At 44.6% G+C, this 19,194-nt stretch overlaps 1 protein-coding gene across 1 annotated transcript in view; it reads right to left on the bottom strand.

Annotated features, from left to right (window-relative positions):
* Window positions 1-19,194, bottom strand: part of BBX (BBX high mobility group box domain containing) — a 117,910-nt gene that overhangs the window by 40,447 nt on the left and 58,269 nt on the right. The window contains 3 exon segments of the mRNA XM_010226704.2: window positions 1,644-1,842; window positions 7,635-7,877; window positions 9,417-9,587. Of these exon segments, the coding sequence (XP_010225006.2) occupies window positions 1,644-1,842; window positions 7,635-7,877; window positions 9,417-9,578 (604 nt within the window). The 5' untranslated portion in view covers window positions 9,579-9,587.

Consider the following 19,194-nt stretch of genomic DNA (forward strand, 5'->3'; position numbering starts at 1 on the left):
AGCTGTTGCTCACAGAGCTCTGCAGCTGCGGGAGGAGAGGCTGCAAGGGAGCAGAGAAGAGCAGCCGCGTCTGCCTCGGGCCCCGCGCCAGAGCACAGGTGGGAGCCACGTCCCAGGGAAGGGGCTCAGCAGCAGCGCACGGGCTGGCAGAGCAAGGACACGGGGGATTCCGCGGGGCACGGGCCCAGCGCTGCTGCTGATGCTACACCTGAGGTCTTGGTAAAATAATAAAATGGGAGGGCAACACGAGAAAATTGAACAATGAGAAAAATCAGGATGGCTACTGTTAGAATGCCAAAAAGGGGGAGAAAAGGCCTGCACTAGACTTTCATGAAATGAAAGGTACATTTTTACTCTATATAACGCATTTTCCATAATGAAGTGTGGCATAGAAGAAAAAAAAAAGACCGTGTTTAAGACCGTGTTTACAACTACTAACAAGCAAAATGAATTTCCTGGAATGATTCTGTAACAGGGAAGTGTCTGGCAGTGCTGCAGGAGAGTGGGGGTCAGCACCCAGGCACGACAGGCCCTACTGCTTGCTGCTTGTGCCAAGTCAAAACCTCTTTCAGGAGCAGGAAAGTCACTCCTCAGAGCACAAGCACTGCTCTGCTAAGTACTGTAGCTACGCAGCATGAAAACCTTCATTTTGAGTCATGTTTCACAGTTCCTTCATGCACAGAAGAGATTTCGTTGCAGTAATTCTCATCCTGCTAAACTGGCAAAAAGCACCCACAAGCCTTTTTAGCCTTTTACACTTGCTCCATAAAAACATTTTCCACTCTCTGAAAAACTCAGGAACTCCTCAGGCAGAAAAGTCTTGTGTGTCACACACTTGTCATAAGGCAGGTAGAATAAGACAAAGTTTCAAATACCTCAACATTTAGAAAATCAGAAACAAAATGAAAGAAACTTACTTTCCACCCTGCAACTGAGGTTTTTAAGCTACCTCTATTTAAGCACATTAAGGCCTCTGTATTTCAAGGCCATGATTGCAACAGTTTGCTATTTGTGTTATACCAGTGAAAGGGAGAGATTAGCTGCCCTTCACGAAGTACAGGCTCTATCTACACAGATTTTTTTTTAATGTAAAAATTTGGACGCCCCAACAAAATGGGAAAAAGAGCAGATTTTAGAGAAAATTAAATTACATTTATTTTGACTTAAGTATAAAGAATTAGCTCCACAGGTACATTCATCTAAAGGAATATTAAAACCTCCAACTTTATTATAGACAGCCACAAGTTACTTGCTATACAGCAAGCTGCGAAACAAAGTGCATTGCTTCATGAAAAAGAACGCACCAAGTTAGCACTATCGTTGATTAGAAAATGAAAATGTCTAGTTCTAGCAACAGATAAGCCTGAGCTAAAAATAAATCGAATCTCAACCTCAAATAGCCATATTTTTAAGAAATGTTACATAGCTGGACCCAAATCAAAAAGCAATCATGTTCTTACCTCGGCCCTGAGAAAAACACTGCAAAGTTGTCATATAGGTTTAAGAATGATCTTGGCAACTTAACTGGGGGATATGAAAAGCATTTACACTCTATTACCACCTGCAATAATGAAAACTGCTCTTGCAATCCAATCCCAAAGTTGCATTCTCCAAAAACGCAACGGTGTTCCCATGAATCTCACCTGCCATTCCAAAGTTAAGCTGTGGCATTTCTTCACTTTTTGTCACTTTCCTGGGGCTTGGTAAATCTTTTGCAGAGTCTGACGAAAAGGCCCACAGCTTTTTCCTGTTTGTAACAGTGGATGTCTGGGTTTTCACAGGTTTGTTTGTTGTAGGGCACCACTTGTACCCTGGATTTGCCTTCATGAATGCATCCTTGTACTAGGAAAGAAAAGGAGAATTATCAGTCACGCCAGTCAGGACATTACATTACTTATAGAAGAATGAAGTGCACTGCTTTTGTGAGGATTAAATTCAGCACCTGACCTTTAAATTTTGTGATTTTATAGCAGTGTTTTAATCGTATATTACAGTATGACCACCAACACAAGCTAACATAAAGAAATATTAAGATCAGAAAAGCTGTATTTAAAACAGAAGGTTTATCACCCAGAGGAGGCTTAAGTCCTGATCCTGTAAACTGCTCCCCAGTGCTTGCATGGGGCTCAGTGTCGCAGGAGGCAGCTATTTAAACTCTTTTGCAGGTACAATCTTTGTTTGTGTTCTCGTTTCTGAAAACATTCACTTCACAACAAATGTGCGGCTTACCCTGGGATCCTTTTTCCCTAACAATTCTGTATTTTAGTATATTTGGGTTATATCCCTTCCCATGCCAGGCACATTCCTTAGAAAATAAACAGCTACCTGTATCACCTGTTTTTTCAGTGACTCCCGAGAGGTCACTTCCAAACTTTACCACGCTGCATGGCAGCACTTAAAATGAACTGTGACCATTTAAAACTTTCTTTGGCCTTGACCACTTGCAGAACACATCTTAGTTGCTTGGAACAATCTCGCATGAGGCAGCAAAACAACCTAAGCCAGACAACACAGAGTGGAAAAAAAGTCCCCAGATTCCACACAGTTTGGCGCGGGGGCGGGGGGGAGTGGGAACCCACTTTTTTCCCCTCAAAGCCTGACAGTGAAATGTTCCAAGCACCTTGCTGACCGGGTGAGAAGGATCTTTGGACGTGAGCAGCAACAAACCGAGCGCATTTCTGCAAGCGTTACTCCACCGAGCGCACTTCAGCGTCTTGCACGTGTTACTCCACACGGCGCCCAACAGAGGACGGCGGGAGGATGCCGAGCGCCCCCGCTGCACGTCTGTCCCGTGAGCGGGATGGTGGTTACGGGTGCTGCCGGCAGCCCAGCAGCGTCTCCCAAAGGCAGGAACGTGCCGTACACGCACGCTGCAGGAAGCACCCCCTCGTGCCGAGGAACACCGCAGAGAGCAGCCTGCAAAGCTTGTCCTCGCACGGAGGTACCGCAGCGCTATCCCGGATAGCGCGGCTCCTCTGCCTGGGAAGTCCTGGAATGCCTCATGACTATCATCGCGTCTCCTTTACTTTCATTTCCATCTTGATCTGTCATCTGTCACCTTCTACTTCCAGACTGCAGCAATGCTCAAAATGATTCATTCCACGAGCAGCCCGGCACCGTGTGAACCCGCTGCGCAAAGCCCTCTATTTATAGCAATGGCTCTAAATAATGAAAAATCTGCAGGGGCTGCCGACCCATCTACTCCCTGTACACCCTGACCAGGGCATGTGTATTGAACGGGCAGGCTAAGGCCTGTGACATCTCTCACCTCCCGCCTTTTCCTCCGTTTTGTTTGGGAGTTGTTTCGCAGTGAATGCACAGCCAAAAATAGCTCCGCGGAGGCAAGGGAAGCGGAGGGAGAGGAAGGGAAGGGCGGAAGGGAAGCACACCGAGCGGCAGCTTTGCTTCCCGCTGTTCACGCAACAGCCCACCCGTGACTCATGCTTCCAGCCCACGCAGCTAAGAGCCCGGCACCTTCAGCAACCAAAAGCATTAGCTCTTCCCACCAGAGCTGCCACTTGGAATAACTGAGTTATTCCAGGGGTTGAGCTGAGGGGGCAAGGGGCTGCCCATGGAAGGGGGAGCAGAGCGTGCCGCGCGTAAGCGAGGCCGTGGCAGCGCCTTCCTGCAAGAGCAGCTCCATGGAGGTGCTGCGCCGAGAGAGTTCCTCCCCTGCAAATCCAAGGATTTAACATTAACTACGCCTGCCAGTGCAGTGGGAGGGAATACAAGGGAAGACAACTCCTTGGCTCCTTCAGACTCTTCTCAGTATTTCAGCATTTGAGCTAAATGAAAAAAAAAGTCCAAAAAGTTAACAACAGTCAAGAAGCCATTTTATAAGATGCAGACAGCAACCGCTCCAAATCTAAGAAATACTTCAAATTTTGATCTGCATTAGACCCATTATTAGACCAATGCCTAAAATGAATAAATAATTTGGCTTGCCAGGTTATAAGAAGATACCTTAAATGAGCTCCACTAATAGGAGAAAGCCAAAAGCAGTTGTGGCGCCTACTGTTTTTCTCCATTCAACCAACTGTGCAGTAAGCCATTTTAACACAGTTAACCTAAGGAAGTTTTTAAAGTCACTTAAAAAAAAAAAGAAAAGAAAAAAAAAGGAAAGGAAAGGGAAAAAGAGAAAGCAATGTAGTTATCCTGGAAGTAAAGACAACATTCTTGTTTCTGTGTTCTGTGCAGCGCAGGGCACAGCACTTTTCAGGAGCATCCTGCAAGATCAGGCTCTGTAGTTCCACATAATAGGAAGTTTTGAGGATCAGTTTATGAATCATTTCCATTTTGTGGATGTCTAGGGAAGGATGTATTACATGAAAATACCGAAATGATCAGGCCAAGTTTAGAAATGACGTTTAGAAAGGTGCTGCATGTAACTGCAACTGCCTGAGTTGCTGTCATCACCAAATAAAAAGGATTTGCTTTCTCCAGTGCCATGGAAACAGAAGCTCAGGAAGTATGTTCAAACTACACCTCAGGGTAGCAGTTAGCACATGCTTAACTTTAAATGTATGCTTAAATTCCACTGACTTTCTATTAAAAGCCCATGAATCCCAGAGATCTAGGAGGAGGGGGGCGGAAATAAAATACTACACTCTGTTTTTCATTCCTGAAGGACACAGGTTTCGCGTTACGCGTTATAATCCCTACGTCACCCAAGGAACTTGCCAGACTGCAGCCGGGGAGCCAGAACATTTGTCTCCTCCTCCTTTGAGGGGCTGCCAAGGGAGCAGCACCAGCGAGCTGAGCCCGGCTGACTCCATCTGAGCCCGGCTGACTCTATCTGCCGGCAGAGCCCTCGGGGGGAGCAGAGCTGGGATCTGCTGCCCAGCGGCAACGGCCTGGCCTTGCCAGGCTGCTCGCGACAGGAAGCGACTCCCGCTGCCTGGATCTCGCCGATGCAAAGACGTCTTTAAAAACGAAGCGCTTTCCAGCAAGGGAAGCGAGGCTTCAACAGGAACAACCTTGCTGGATATTTTCCAAGACAGTTGAATATATATCCAGTCCCCAATCAGGACAGTTGTAAGGAAAGTCCTGTAAGAATTAATGGATGGACACTTCCACTACCACTGTCATAACCAAAAATGCTGGAGCAGATTCAGAGCCTTCAGAATTCATTCTGTCCTCAGCACGCTGAAATGCTAATAAACGGCTTGAGCGCTTGTGGTTCTGCTTGGAGGATTTATCAGCTGTTGAGCTTGCTCCCTGTGTCATGAGATTCCCAAGTTACGTAGACCTAGGAGGTCTGCAGGATGCAAACAGAGAGCCAGCTTCTGAAGAAAGCACTTGCAGAAACTCATGCCGAGTTTTGCAGGCGCAGTGGGAAGCCTCAAGGGCAGGCGCTGCTGCTGTAGGAGAACATAAACCCCAAGACTTCCAACACAGGGAGCACAGGGATCATTTTTTCAAGATATTAAGGAATCCCAAAGTGCAGACAGGCATATCATGGGATTTTCAAAAGTGCCTAAATGAACCACACACCTGATTATCCTCTGGCTGGGAATCAGGGCTAGATACCTAGCCTATTAGGACACTTCTCCTAGTGCGAGTGCCTCACTATCTTAAAAAATCTGAAGGTTTTGCCTATAGCAAGACACATGTAAGTAAACAAGCAAAAGCCTCAAATTTGCACAGCTGCTGAGAGAAGTATCCATTGCTGGTACCGAGCGGGTTAGAAACTGCAGACTCACTTGAAGCTTCGTTTGAGCGATCTGCTTCTGTAACCTCTGCCTTCAACTACCAAAAGCATTCCCGAGATGTGGCTACATCAAGGGCTGCAGTGCTCCTGCAGCATGAACCACTTCCACGAGGTGGTTCCCAACACAGCACTTTGCAGCTCAGGGGACACAAGAGGTGTTGCAGAGCTAGCGGCTATGACAGCGTCCATGGGAGACGTGAGCCCTTCCTGGGCCACAAACTGTCCTGGAAGTCTCACATGGCACTCAAAAACCACACTTAAGTAACTAAAGCTCATCTGGCATATTTAAAATCTCCATGTGCTTAGATACATAGACGATGAAATAGAAGGTTACTAGTCCAATGGTACTTTCATGCCCTACCAAAGGCACCTACCTTCTTCACTTCTAAACTTATTCTCCTTGGGAAAAGACCCATTATCAATATATGGTTCTCACTGGATTCATGTTAACACTCTTTTGACAGACTCAGTAAACTATGTATAAAAACTTGTGTTAAAATAAACAAACCCTCCACACACCCAAAAGAGGCCTGTGAGGAAGCTCCAAAGACGTTCAACAGCACATTGTGGCTGCTAATTATTGTTGTATTATACAGCTGCTTAAAGAATAAAAATTACACGCTGTATCTCTTCTCCATACTCTTGGAACTAGTTTTTACGATCTCAGCTATTTATTGTTTCACACTGAAAATACAACTTGTTCTTCATGCCAAAGGAAATAAATAAATCACCACAGGAACAATGATTTCTACAACAGTATGATTAATAGTTACAGATCAGTCACTTCACACAGAACTTCTACTATTTTCCTCCTTAATGAATGTTTCCTTCAGCAAGACAAAAAAGCTAAGAAAAAGTCACATCAAGTTTGTTTCTCTTGAAATTTTTTTGTGCAGTTTCATCTTTCTCTTCCATCTGTACTGAATCTCCTAATTGCCCTTCACCCACACATTCAAAGAAGTGCCACTCTGCAAGTGACAGATTTGGAAGTGGGAGAGTAGAATAAATCAGGAATGGTTAGACAAAACTCAGACTCCAATTCCTCACCACTGTGCCACACGCATGAGACTGGAGAAGTACCACAGACCCTGCTTAAAAAGAGTCTGCCATAAATAAGCCTCATTTTTCTTGTTGACCTCTTCCAAGCTCACACTGAATATCCAAACCTCCTATATGTGTGTTGACAGTAGCCAACAACTTCAGGTGACAGATAACAGTTTCCTCAACTGCTCTACAGCTACCTATATTTTTTGTAGCACCCTAGCATTACTCAATGAGTGAATTATACTCTTCTTGGCCCTAGTCCTCCTTTATTTTTTCTAACACTGAATTCCAGGGTTACCCAAAACGTGCATCACACAGGTAATAACTGTAATCCGTTTTGCAGCCCAGCAAGCTATTTCTCCTGTCTCCCAGTTAAAGGACTTTGCCTATACATTACTTTTTCTTTCACGGATTGGACTCTGCCCCAACAAAGGCTGCTGAATCAGAAACTGGTAACGATGCACAGCTAGAGTATATCACTGACTTCAATAGTTTTAACATTGTTTAGCTATTGTCAAAAGCAAAAAGGGATTAAATTTGCTGATTATGTTTGTGGTTTGGTCCACTTACGTTGTACAACACAGATGCATTTGCTATTGATAACAGCAGCTTGAGGTAGGTATCACCACAGTCAGCTGATAAGGAACTGTATGCTACTTACTCCGTTTTCCGTGTTTCCTACTCTATCCACATGTTAGTGCTTGCACCCCATGGAAAAAGTGTATGTTTTATGCAGAAGACCAATTTCTTTTTTCCTGAAGGCCCCAAGCATCCAAGCAAGGACAACAGCAGCTCTGGGCACCATAACTCGAGCGGGGACTTGGGTATTCCACAGAAGACCCCTCCAGACACCCTTAGAGGCCACGGAGCCGGCACGTACCTCCTTGGCCATGTCCGTGTACTTCTGCTTCTCGTTGGGCTCTAGAACGGCCCACCAGTCTGCCAGGATCTTGGTTGCGCCACGATTATCGAGCCGGGGGTGCTCCTGCCGCACAAGGGAGCGGTGCCGCTTGCAGAAGAGGAGGAACGCGTTCATCGGCCGGCGAGCTCGCTGCTCCGAGGACTCGTCATCTTCCGTTTCATCGGCATCCTGCTCTAGACCATCGGCGCCAAGAAGATGCACCTGGCAGAGGCCAAAGAGATGGGCTGTGAACTCAGCTTGTTCAGAGGGTGTGTGTGTGTGTGTGTGTGTGTGTGTGTGTGTGAGAGAGAGAATCATGAGAAGATACATACACATAGCTGTCTCCAAACGCCAAACATCACCTCAAAAGATCAGGAATTCTCCATCAAACCTCCTCATCTGAAGGTCCAAGGTTCATTCATGCTCTCTCCAAGACTTAAAATCAGACTTGCAAATGGAGCAGCTTCCTAAGCTGAGGCCCATGCTATAGTAACAGTCTTAAAACAAGCTCAAAGGAGGAGACTCTCCCACACCGAGACACAAGAAATCATCCTGGAGATGGACAGAGCTACCTTGGACCTCCATCAGGTGAGCTTGCACATCAACAGTAATGTGTGGGTGCAGCTGGTGCCCCAGCTCCTCCCATCTCTTTAGCTGCCTGTGGGTTGTGCTGCACTAGAACCACCATGCAGGCACCCAGCTGGCTCCAGAGGGCAATTCCCAGCAGAACACACTGCCCAAACAAGGTCTCCCAGCTCACAGACCAGCCTATCACGCTGGCAAGGACCACACCACAAAAGACTAGTTACAACTATGTGAGCTGTAACACTGTATGAGATGGGAAGCCACTTCCTATACAAGTGCAACATTGCTATTTTATATTGTACTGTGAAAAGTGACCCATAAGGCCAACAGAAAGCACTTTCAGAGTGGTGGGCTTCTTCATGTCACTCCTCATCCTCGTCTAGTTCAATCTTTTCTATCAGTGTGTGGCTCAAGGCAGGTTGTTCAGTCCTAACCTCTCACTTCCTGCCTTAACAAGGAATCAAGGGATACAGGTATGAACATTATCTCCAGGATGGAAACGTCACATCTCCAGAACGCATCACCTCCCATTCCCACTTCTGGTTACACAGGATGAGTCTCATAGGGTCCTTATGAAAAAAGGCTATGGCCAGGGTCATTGAACAACACCAAAATGCCAAGCACCAGATCAGAAAGACACTATTTCATCTGCGCTCCTAAAATCCTGAAGGATAAGCTGAATTTAATGTGCAAAGATGGTAAATTGCTGACGGCTTTTTGATTCTTTTCTTTTTATATTTTAATCTTTTTTTGATCTTAAAACAAAAGCATTAGTCTGGTACATCCATTAGGTTACTAGAAGCAGAAATCAAGCATAGTCTAGCATCATGTCTAAAATCAATGATTAAAAGAAAATGTTAAAAAAACCCCCAAAACACTTTGAGCCATCAAGACCAAAAGGTGTAAAATATTGTTAAAACAACAGTTAAACACAGTCTAACTCTAAAAAAGCAGGTTTTCAAGATTTTAAAAGTGTGATAGACAATTCATGTTTTTTCACTGTTTTGCTATTTTCCTATCATTTCTAATGTTTGTATGCACAGCTTCACTTCTTTTCATGGGCTGTAGTTATTCACAAAAAAGAACAGGTAAGAAACTAATAAACAAAAAATCATACCAGGGGAGACTCTGACCCACCACTAGTCTTCTACAGTTAAAGCATTCAGACAAGTCTACCTTATCAATATCTTCCTCTTCCTCTTCTTCCTCTTCCTCTTCTGAGAAGTCAAGGAGCTTCTTGGCAAGCAGGGGATGCCACTGAAGACACTTTCTTTTGGGTCGCTTTCCAGTTCCTTCTCCTTCTGTCGAATGATCCTTGTTCCTACTACTGCCTTTCATTACTGTGACCTGTCAAGCAAAAAGAGTCCCACATTCACCACAGACTCTTGAGCACAAGTGACCACTGCCTGGGCACTTACACAAAATGGTGTCAAGCACACGGAGTATTTAAACAAGATGCTGAGAGGTTTTTGGCAAGGTAACAGACAGGTTTATTCCATCAATAACGGCATGCTAAGTGATCATACTACAGATGTATCTTTTTCCTGTTTTAACACTTTCACGTAATGCCCAGCTCAACCAGGGACATTCAGGTTCAGAGCAGGAAATAAGGACATCTGCCAGTCCAGATCTCACGTGTGCTCCTAGCCCATCTGTAGCACAAAAACACAAACACTTCACTAGTCAAATCAGTGAGACACATTATGGTGTTCCCACACCTGTGTTCACTGTAGTATTTTGTCTTTTGCCACAGAAAAAGTCAGGAAAAGCCTCATTTTAGCAGCAGCAAACTTCATCAGCTACTGCCCTGTTAATCATGCACTTATATATAGCAATGGTGATGCAGCACCCCCTGACGCTGTGAGACAGCATTTCCCAAGTGCCGTTAAAAAGTGCAACAGGGAAATCTGACTCCCTGCTTGAGTGGAGCATATTAACATAGGAACTTGGAGCAAACAACCAGAAAGAGTTACCCGAGCACGGTGAGATCATGTGTAAAACTAAAATCGTTCGCTGCATCTAGTGCACACCGAGTGTGAATAATATTTACATGGCTCTCTCACGTGAGCGATTGCCTCCACATCTCAATTCCTCTACTGTGTGGTCAAAATACACACTCATACCATGGTGATGGCCAGTGTAAGGGATGGCTTAAAGCTCTGCTCTGCAGGTAAGAACTGCATTTGTGCACTCTGGAGCCCTGCTCGCTTGTAGGCTTCTGCTCACACAGAATAACACCAGTGATAATCCCAAGCATCAACAAAGCCGACTTTCCAGGAAAAGAAAGCAAACATCACAAAGAAGCGAGAGGGGCAAGCCAACAGGGTCTTGTTGGATGGAAGACATGGATGGAAGTCTGGCTGGGAAGTCCTGGCAGCAGAACGGAGCAGCTGGGCTAAGCGCTGCTCCCGGACCAGCGCAGGTCGTGCCGCTGGCTTCTGGGCCTAGCTGTGAGAGAAGATCTGGGGCCTCCTAGCAGGGAGGCAGCATCGCACGTTTAAGATGCTGCTTTCTGCAGAACGCCTGCTCGAACGCTCACGCTTCAGCCCAGACCAGGGGCAGGGCGACCTGCAGCACCGGGGACAGCCCCGGGTCGCCCAGGTGTCTCCTCGCCAGGGCCCCTTCCCAGAGCAGCACCCAGGAGCAGGAGCCTCTCCAGCTCAGGCCATGTTGCTCTGCACCCCGTCAGTGCAGCAGTTAACACCTCCGCTTTTCGCCGGTCCCTTCCCAGCGTGTTTCTCTTCAGTTTAGTGGTCAACAAAGTGCCCTCCTTTGCTCCGGAGGTGGTAGCAGCCTTCCAGACAGAAAATCCAGGGAGCTTCAGCTGCGCTCTCACCAAGGGAGGTCACGGCACCCAAGGGAAGGTAGCTCAGAAATGTAACTTGCAAACATATTAAACTGCCTGGCCCCCAACGGTTAAGGGTGGCGTGCGATTCCAGAGCAGTTTTCTATCAAGCTCCACACCCGTCTGCTCCCATCATACTGCGTTCACGCGAAGCACAATCAGACCTTGATCTCATGGCAACAACTTCTCTGTTAGTTTTCTGTATCCAGTACAGAAATACAACCCTTTTAACACGTGTTATATGGCCTATAATCCCGCACCATTTCACTTGAATCCTTTTCTGCAGAGGATCCAACAAACACACTAGAAATTAAATACTCAGAAACAAAAAACTTTGGCTTGAAAACAACATTAAAATGTGAGAAATCAAGCAGAAATGCAGTATCAGGAAACAAGACTAAAGAGCGCTTCTATCCAACAGTAAACTCCATCATGTACAATACTGCCTTTCCCATCTGTGTTTTTTTTCTAAAATACTAAACCACCAGTTGCCTTGATGATTCTGTGCGTTTTCTGACACAACCCTCAAGGAAGCTGAGCTCCCACTCTAACAAAAACTTGAGCTTCTAAGGACAGCAGAGATTCCCAGGTTTGAGTTTGTTACTGTCTAGCTCACCAGTATTTGTTTTCGTCTCCCATGCATGTAGGCCAGATATGAAACATCCCAGTACTCCCTAAAACCCAGTAACCAATGTTCACCGCACACTAGCGAAGGTGTAGAAGCGTCTGCTCCGTGCCCACAATTGAGTTACAGTAATTCAGTTGCTTCCTCGAGCTGTGACCCGTGTCACCTGTGTGGCCTACTGAGGCAACAGCTCGACAATACGGAGCCTTTTAGCAAGGTGGCTCACTCTAACAGCAGGGCAAGCATTTTGGACATGTAAGGCACAAGATAAATCAAAGCTTGACTACTAACACAAGCGTAATTTATTAGAGAAAGACACAATCTCTCTTTCCTTTAAATTTGGAGCAGATCTCTGCAAGGGCCTCACTATGCATCAGCGGCCACTCCTCAATATCCTTCCAGCAAGAGCAGGCCTGCAGCCAGAGACTGACCTCAAATTTTACTTTTACAGTATGGGCTGGAAGCAAACACATAAAATAAAATAAATAAAAAATCCCCCCCTTAAGTTACGCCAAGTCTATCCTCTGGCCCCCTCTGCTGTCCTATAAAACAGAAAGCAATTCTTTTGCTTAGTCAGCTTATTTGACCTGAACATTTCAGAGAAGTTTCTGGTGTTCAGTTTTTGCTGATATCTCTTTCTTACAGACAAATGTAAGATTGGGAAGGCATTATGAAAAACACTATTTCTCTACTAAATTGCATGGGACTTCTCTTAAAAATGGAAGCTGAGATAACGTGATGAATCCTTCATTTTGCACTGCTCCTCCTTCCATACCATTGCCCCTATACTTCATGGGTATTTCTGCCATAACGGTTCCTGTGTTCACACACAGTTACTCACTTATGATAGGTGCTGTTCCTCCAAAAAGTCCATCAAATGCAAAACACATTTCTATTTACTTTTCCTGTATGTAAAATCTTGGCAAGACACAGCCTAACTGCTTTAGAAAAGATGCACTTACTGCTCAAGTGAATGCATGTAAAATTAAATGACAGCAGAAGTAATACTAGCATTAAACACTTGCTGAACGGCAAAATGTCAATGGAATCCATTTAGCGGAACCTTCAGATTTTTGTTTATTTATTTTAATTCTTGCCTTGACACATCACCAGCAGTGGGTCAGCTATCTTCTGTGGGGGAAGGAGGGTGGCAGAAAGAAGCAGGCAAAAATATCAGCTCTTCCTCTCCTGCTCTCCCTGCGTGCGGGCAAGCAGCCCCCTCACCGAGTTTTTGAAAGAAGACCTGGATCCTGCAAGAACTGTAGGGTCCTGTGTTTAGTTTGGTAACTAAATTGTTGCAGTTAAAGTCACAGAACAAGTTATGCGCAGGACTGCAATTTGAGGTTTACAAGTACAGAAGAGACCCAGCGCCCGAGGCGCAATGTTTGCAACAGCTGCAATTTCTGCAGCATATCAGAAAAAAATGTAATTTCTTCTACAGCATCAGTAAAGGTCTACCTTGCGATGACAAAGAGAGTAGCTTTCAGCAGCTGGCAACAGAAACAAAAGAACAATTAAAAACAACTAGCAAGATTTTACAGAGTATTTTGGGGCATAGAGGTAATAAGAAAGTGAAAGGGAGGAGGGAAAAAGGAACATTCCAACAAGGCAAGGCAAAAGTACAGAGAGATTTGCTTAAAATAACGCACATCTGCTATATAGCATCACCAGAGGATCCTTGTCAAGACTGGTATTCATGATCCACTGACAGCAACAGATACCTTAAGGGTGATGTTTTACACATACCTTTAGTGCAGATGCAGATAAGATGTGACAGAGATGTTACATTTACACCAATAAAAATTTTCGGCAACATTTTCTTCAGCTTTTTTTTTCTGCCGGCTACCACTGTTTTACTGCATGCCTTATATATACGTACACCTAACAGGAATTCAGACAAAAAAAGTAAGATCCCTCAGCAAAAGACACCTCAACAAAAAGGGGAAGATCAATTGCTTACTGTTTGATGACATACGTTTCTAATTCAAACACGCAATCGCATGCAAGTGTTCCTTTTTTAAATCTTCACTAGCAACAGCAGCAGTGTTACCTTTGCTGACATGCAAATTTGCTTTTCTCCTATTTTTTTTTCTTCTGCTATTTGCCAAACCTGATGCGGACAGGAGGCTTGCCCAGTTTGGGGACTGGCTGACCCGTGCCAGGGAAGCATCACTAACTGTAAGAAATCCTAGACCTGCAAAAGCAGAACCCTGGAGATCTGAACTGTAAATACGATGTAATCTCTGCTGGAAGGTTTTCAGCAAAACAATATCTGAATTTTAGTCACGCTTCTCTTGTTTCCATTAGGACCCTGGAAATGAATTTCCATTTTCCTGCTACCTTAAAATCACTTCCCTTTTGGACTCTAGCTGGGCCCTTAGTTGAATCCATACAGATTGCTAACATAAAGGGGAAAGAGGGGGGGAAATTTCAAATCGATATCCACACCTCTACTGCTTGATGCCATCAAAAACCTTAGCTCCTTTATACAAATGAACACGAAAGAGTGACAAGAGGACTGAACTCACAGTTCCTAGGGGGCTGAAGAGTTTAATTTTTGAATAAAAGGAAAAGGAGATTACTGGGAACAAAACACATGTAAATGAAAACAAAAGCGTTTCTTAAAATAAGGGTTTTTTTTTTTTTTTTTCAGCTCTGGAATAACCGAACTCAAGTCCCTCAGTAACGGAGGACAAGAGCTAGCTGGTACTGACTCGTGGCCAGCTGGGGCGCATCTTCCTGCTCAGAGCAGAGCTTTGGCAGAGCCGCCCGTGCTCTGCTGCTGGCTCCGAGTCTTCCCCGCGGTTAGGGACTTGCTCCTCCAGGTTTGGAAAGGGCTTTTCACCTGCTCCTTGGTCTCCTAAGCTCACGATCAGCGAGCAGCTTCCTCCCTTGGTCCTCGGATGGAGCCAACTGAAAGCCAGGAGCGCTGTCTGAATTTGAAGCAGATCGCTTCCACGTGCACCAAGGGGGAATAATAGCAACACATGATAAAAGTGAACAGATCTTAAACTTCACTTTCAATCTTTCCCTGGGCATTCATACACGCACAAAAAGCAAGATGTTCTCTGGGTTTTCGTCAGGCTGGAGATCAGTGGGGTTTCCCTAGATTAGAAACACTCTACAGTTACACTCAACAACTGCATCCCCCACTGTGGTATCAAGTTGATTCAATCTTAAGAAAAAAAAGCAAGCGGGAATAAATGTGTTATTACTATTTGCTTGTCTGCTTAGATAAATATCCCTTCGTTTTGCTTTTGGTTAATAGTGCCATGGTCATTCTTAAGGACTAACCATCAGCATTGTTGTAAGGGCACTTTAAGTGCTGGGTCTCTGCAAATCTGTTTTTAAAATGGACACCGCATGCCCACAGCAAATGTATAGGATAGGACAGAAAACAAAAACCTCACACCACTTTTATTTACTGCATGGGAAAATATGCCCATTTTGTGCAAGGAACAGAAGTGCCCGTGTCTTACCACTTCAGGTAGATGTATTTTAAAGGCTACAGAAATTAATCTTTCCACAAACTTCAAGCACAACGCAAGGGGAACGCTTCCCACTTGTAAAGAGAATTTTCAAAGATGACTAAGAGACAAATCCAAACACCGAGCATGACTATGGGCTTTTCTTAGGCGTCAGGCATCAGGCAAAGAACAAATAAAGCCGGCTGGGTCAAAGCCAAGTGAGCATTTCAAGCAGCATCCTACTTTAAATTTAGCATGCAAGCCAAACTCAGGAGTATTGCATCAGCTAAGTAACTGAAAAACAAAGATAAGCGTATCATGGTTATAGTGCTAGCAAGTGCTCACTCTCAGTAGGCCAAGCTACTTGTTAAAACTTCATTGTAGCAAAACAGGTAGTTGTAGTCTAAAAAATGAACTCTGAAAAAAGAGAAAAAAAATGAACAAAAGAAAAAAAATGAAGAGGAAAAGGAGAAAGCAAACAAAGAAAGAAAAAGGGAAAATAAAAAAGAAAAAAAGCTCTCAGCAAACTAGTATTGCCTGACAAGGGCAAAATAAGAAGCTTTAAATGCATAAAAAGACACTAGCGAATAATCTGTTTTCCACACCACTGATGCACACTTCACATGGGTGGGAACCACTCACAGCAAGGAGAAAGGGATCGAAGCACTGGAAAAAGCTACCAGGAGAAGGGAGCAGACGGCCTGGGGAGCCCGCGACATTCCTGTCGATGGAGTCCTCAAGAAGACAACAGAGAAACTTGTCAGGGGCTACTCAGGGATCCCTGATTTTGCCCTGCGCACAGTGACCACTCAGCGTTTCTTCTGTCTAGCCCCATGACTTTATGGTATGGAAGGCAACTAAAGTGCCAAACAAACCACTAAAGTTTTTTTTTTTCTTTTTCTTCTAACCACCTAACTATAAAAAATAGCTGATTCACAATATTTCAAACACATAATTAAAACATAAAACTCTTTCTAAAAGTTTTCAATATTTCAAGGAGATAAGGAGGATGATGAGGCGCAATTACATGAGAATCTTCATAAGGAGGACACCACCACAAGTCTCTGCAGGCTTGGGGTACGTTTTTTCCATTTGGATGTTCTTTGTCCAATCTGAATGCCAAGTAACATCACATTACTAGGCCACACCAAATCGGTAAAACCATCTTACACCTGCCTGCACTGGAAGGTAAAACTACAGAGCTTGAGTGAATTGACCTCTGATGTTAGAAAAACCTCTGGGAAATGAGAAATGATTCAGGAAATGGTCAAGCCTTTTATTTTCTAATAGGCTTTCTCCTGCATATAGCCTCTGAAAAAGAGTCTGGAGTTCAAACGCTACTGCAAACTATTGAAATATATATGTAATGACGCTGTAGACAAATATTTCCAAACCAACTTGCCATGGCTAGGCACAACAGGCTCTTGGATTGAGCTTTTAATGAAACTCCTGTGTATCCAATACTAAATTACTAAAAGGAAATGTTTATTCTGCTTAGGTGAAGGAGCTTGCGTTTGGCAGAAACATACCACTTCTGCATAAAAAAGGGAAATCAAGAACTCCCCATAAAAACAATACCCATACGCACATGCAAACAAGCAAGTAAACAAGCCCAACACCTCCTCGGGAGGTGGCTTTAAACCCAGAAACAGAAGGAGGAGAACAGGGAATACATTTGTGCGATGCTCTAGCAGAAGGGTACCACACGTGGCTCTGAAAGGGAAGGAAACCCCTGAGAAGCACAAACAGCTTCTTGCGAGCAGAGGGCCCGGGGAGCCGCAGCCCCGGCTGCTTCGGGGCTCTGCACCTACGGGCTCCCCTCGCCACCTCTGTGGAGTCACCGAGGGCTATTTCAGAAAGAGGGAAAGGGCAATAAAAACTCGTTGTAGCCAAGAGAAGAAGCAAAGTCAAACAATAAAAGTATATAATTTAAATGGCCTAATGTAACTGTTCAGAACTCTGCTCTTTTGTATTAACCTCTTTCACATTGCATTGCTTTATCTCGCAGTCCCTAGAAAAAGGTAGCTGACTGGTATCTCTTAACCAAAACAGGCTTTTTTTTCCCTTGAATTTAAGTTATGGTATGGCATTTACAATTGCAGTATCCATTTCAGCCCTCAGCAGCTGCAGAGGCAGAAATAACAAACACACACAGAATTCAGCCAGGCACCAGCCGCAGCTAAAGTCGCTTCCCTCAAATTTTAAGGCCAAGCCCATTTCTCCAGCGACACACTCTGGTAGATAGAACTTGCAGCTCATAAGGGGCAGGAGATGGTTTGCAGGGTGCTGGCGGCCCTCCAAGCTGACAGGCGCTGCACGCTGCAGCCACACGCGTCCTCCAGGAAAACACATCTGGCATCTGGCCTAGCACCGACTGCCTTCTCTACCAGGAACCCAGCGCCTGCTGCTGGCAGAGCAGCATCTCCAGAACGACAGACATTCCTGTGCTTTGCCGTTATTTTAGCAACAAATCCAAAAGAAAATCGCTGTGAAACATTAACTGACTCACCTGGGTTTTCCCTCTATTCCTCCCAAATCACTAAACAGCTAATCCCGATAATAAGGACGTTTTGACCCAATCAGATCACAGGAAAAATGGCTGCAGGAAATATTCAACGGCTTTCAATGGATATGTGCTGTCATCATCAAATTCCCATGAGGGCATCTGCAATTGAGCAAAAGCTTCCTCACCAAAGGGTCTAGTTGGGCAAAAGTTCAAAATCAAATTGAAAGTTTGTATGGAGAGGGTCATCTTGGAACTTTGCTTAGAGCCTTCGAAGAATGAGACTCTCTGAATGGTAGGAATACAAAAGGGAACACAAAAAGCCAATCTTTCTGACTTGTCAATCTCAAAGGTTTATTTTTATCCCTAATTAACAGGCATACAAATCGCTCCGGGGCAGTAACACAACCAAAGTCTTTAGCTCGGCGCAAAGCGGCACAAATGAGGAGATGTTACTGCCACAGGCAGAGCAGGGCAAGAGGGGCTGAATGGCAAAATTGTCTGCGTCTCCTTTCCCCCTCTTGTTGCTTGTGCCCTAGCGCCTCGCGCAGCAGCCAGACAAAGCGGCTGTGTCGCCGCCGCTGCGGCCCGCGCTGAGGTTCAGTGTGTGCTCAGCGACGGCCTCGTCGTAACAGCTCCATTACTGCCAGTGTCTGGGGAACCGTGTACCACCGTACAGGCAAAGGGAAGAATTAGTCCCTTAATACGTATTTAATAGGCCATAAAGCATTCTTGCACAACTGAGTATTATAGTCCCTCCGCTTCTGCTTTCTTCCATTCGAGTACAATAGATTAAGAGGGCTGTGCAAGCAGCCCCTCAAAACAGCTTCCACTCATTGCTTCTCTGAAAGAAGAATCAAGATAAATTAACAGCTACAGACAGTGTTTAATCAGCTTTGCCTGTCTTAAATATCATTGGCTCAGAATTCATAACACAGCTTTTATGCATCTCAGAAACAACAGCAACAAGGCTACAAGGGATTTTCAAATAAGAAAGGCCAGCGTACCAACCACCGACAGAAATACCCCAAGACCAACTCGATAAATAAATTCCTAGCTACTATCATACTTTCTGCAGAATCAAACTATTACCATCTCCTTCCCTCCCCCTGTCCTCCTGAGAGATACTCTGGGTAAAAAACTCTGTATCTAGCCTTAAAGACACGTCCCTTCCACCAGACTTCTTGCTCAATCACCTAGCAGTGAACCTTAAAAAAATACTAACAGAAATGCTAATGCAATAATATTTTGTCAAAATGTACGTCGATTTGGGCATAACTCTATAGAGAGAATATCAAGACTGAATAGAGATTTGTAAAAAGCTAGTTGTGAGTAAGAAGTGGAAAGCAAATAAATCTGCATGTGTTTCCTGGTTCTACAGGTATTTCCCTTCTTTCTAAAGACCACATTTTAAGTATTTGGAATGGACTTTTCAAGCAGACATGATTTCAAATGTTCGATCTAAAACACAGAAGAAGGTACATCTAAAAAAAAAATCTGCTGACTTTTCTGAA

This window comes from Tinamus guttatus, unplaced genomic scaffold, assembly GCF_059628265.1.
Source record: "Tinamus guttatus ecotype Peru unplaced genomic scaffold, ASM5962826v1 Tinamus_guttatus_pri_ptg000035l, whole genome shotgun sequence".
Lineage (NCBI taxonomy): Eukaryota > Metazoa > Chordata > Aves > Tinamiformes > Tinamidae > Tinamus > Tinamus guttatus.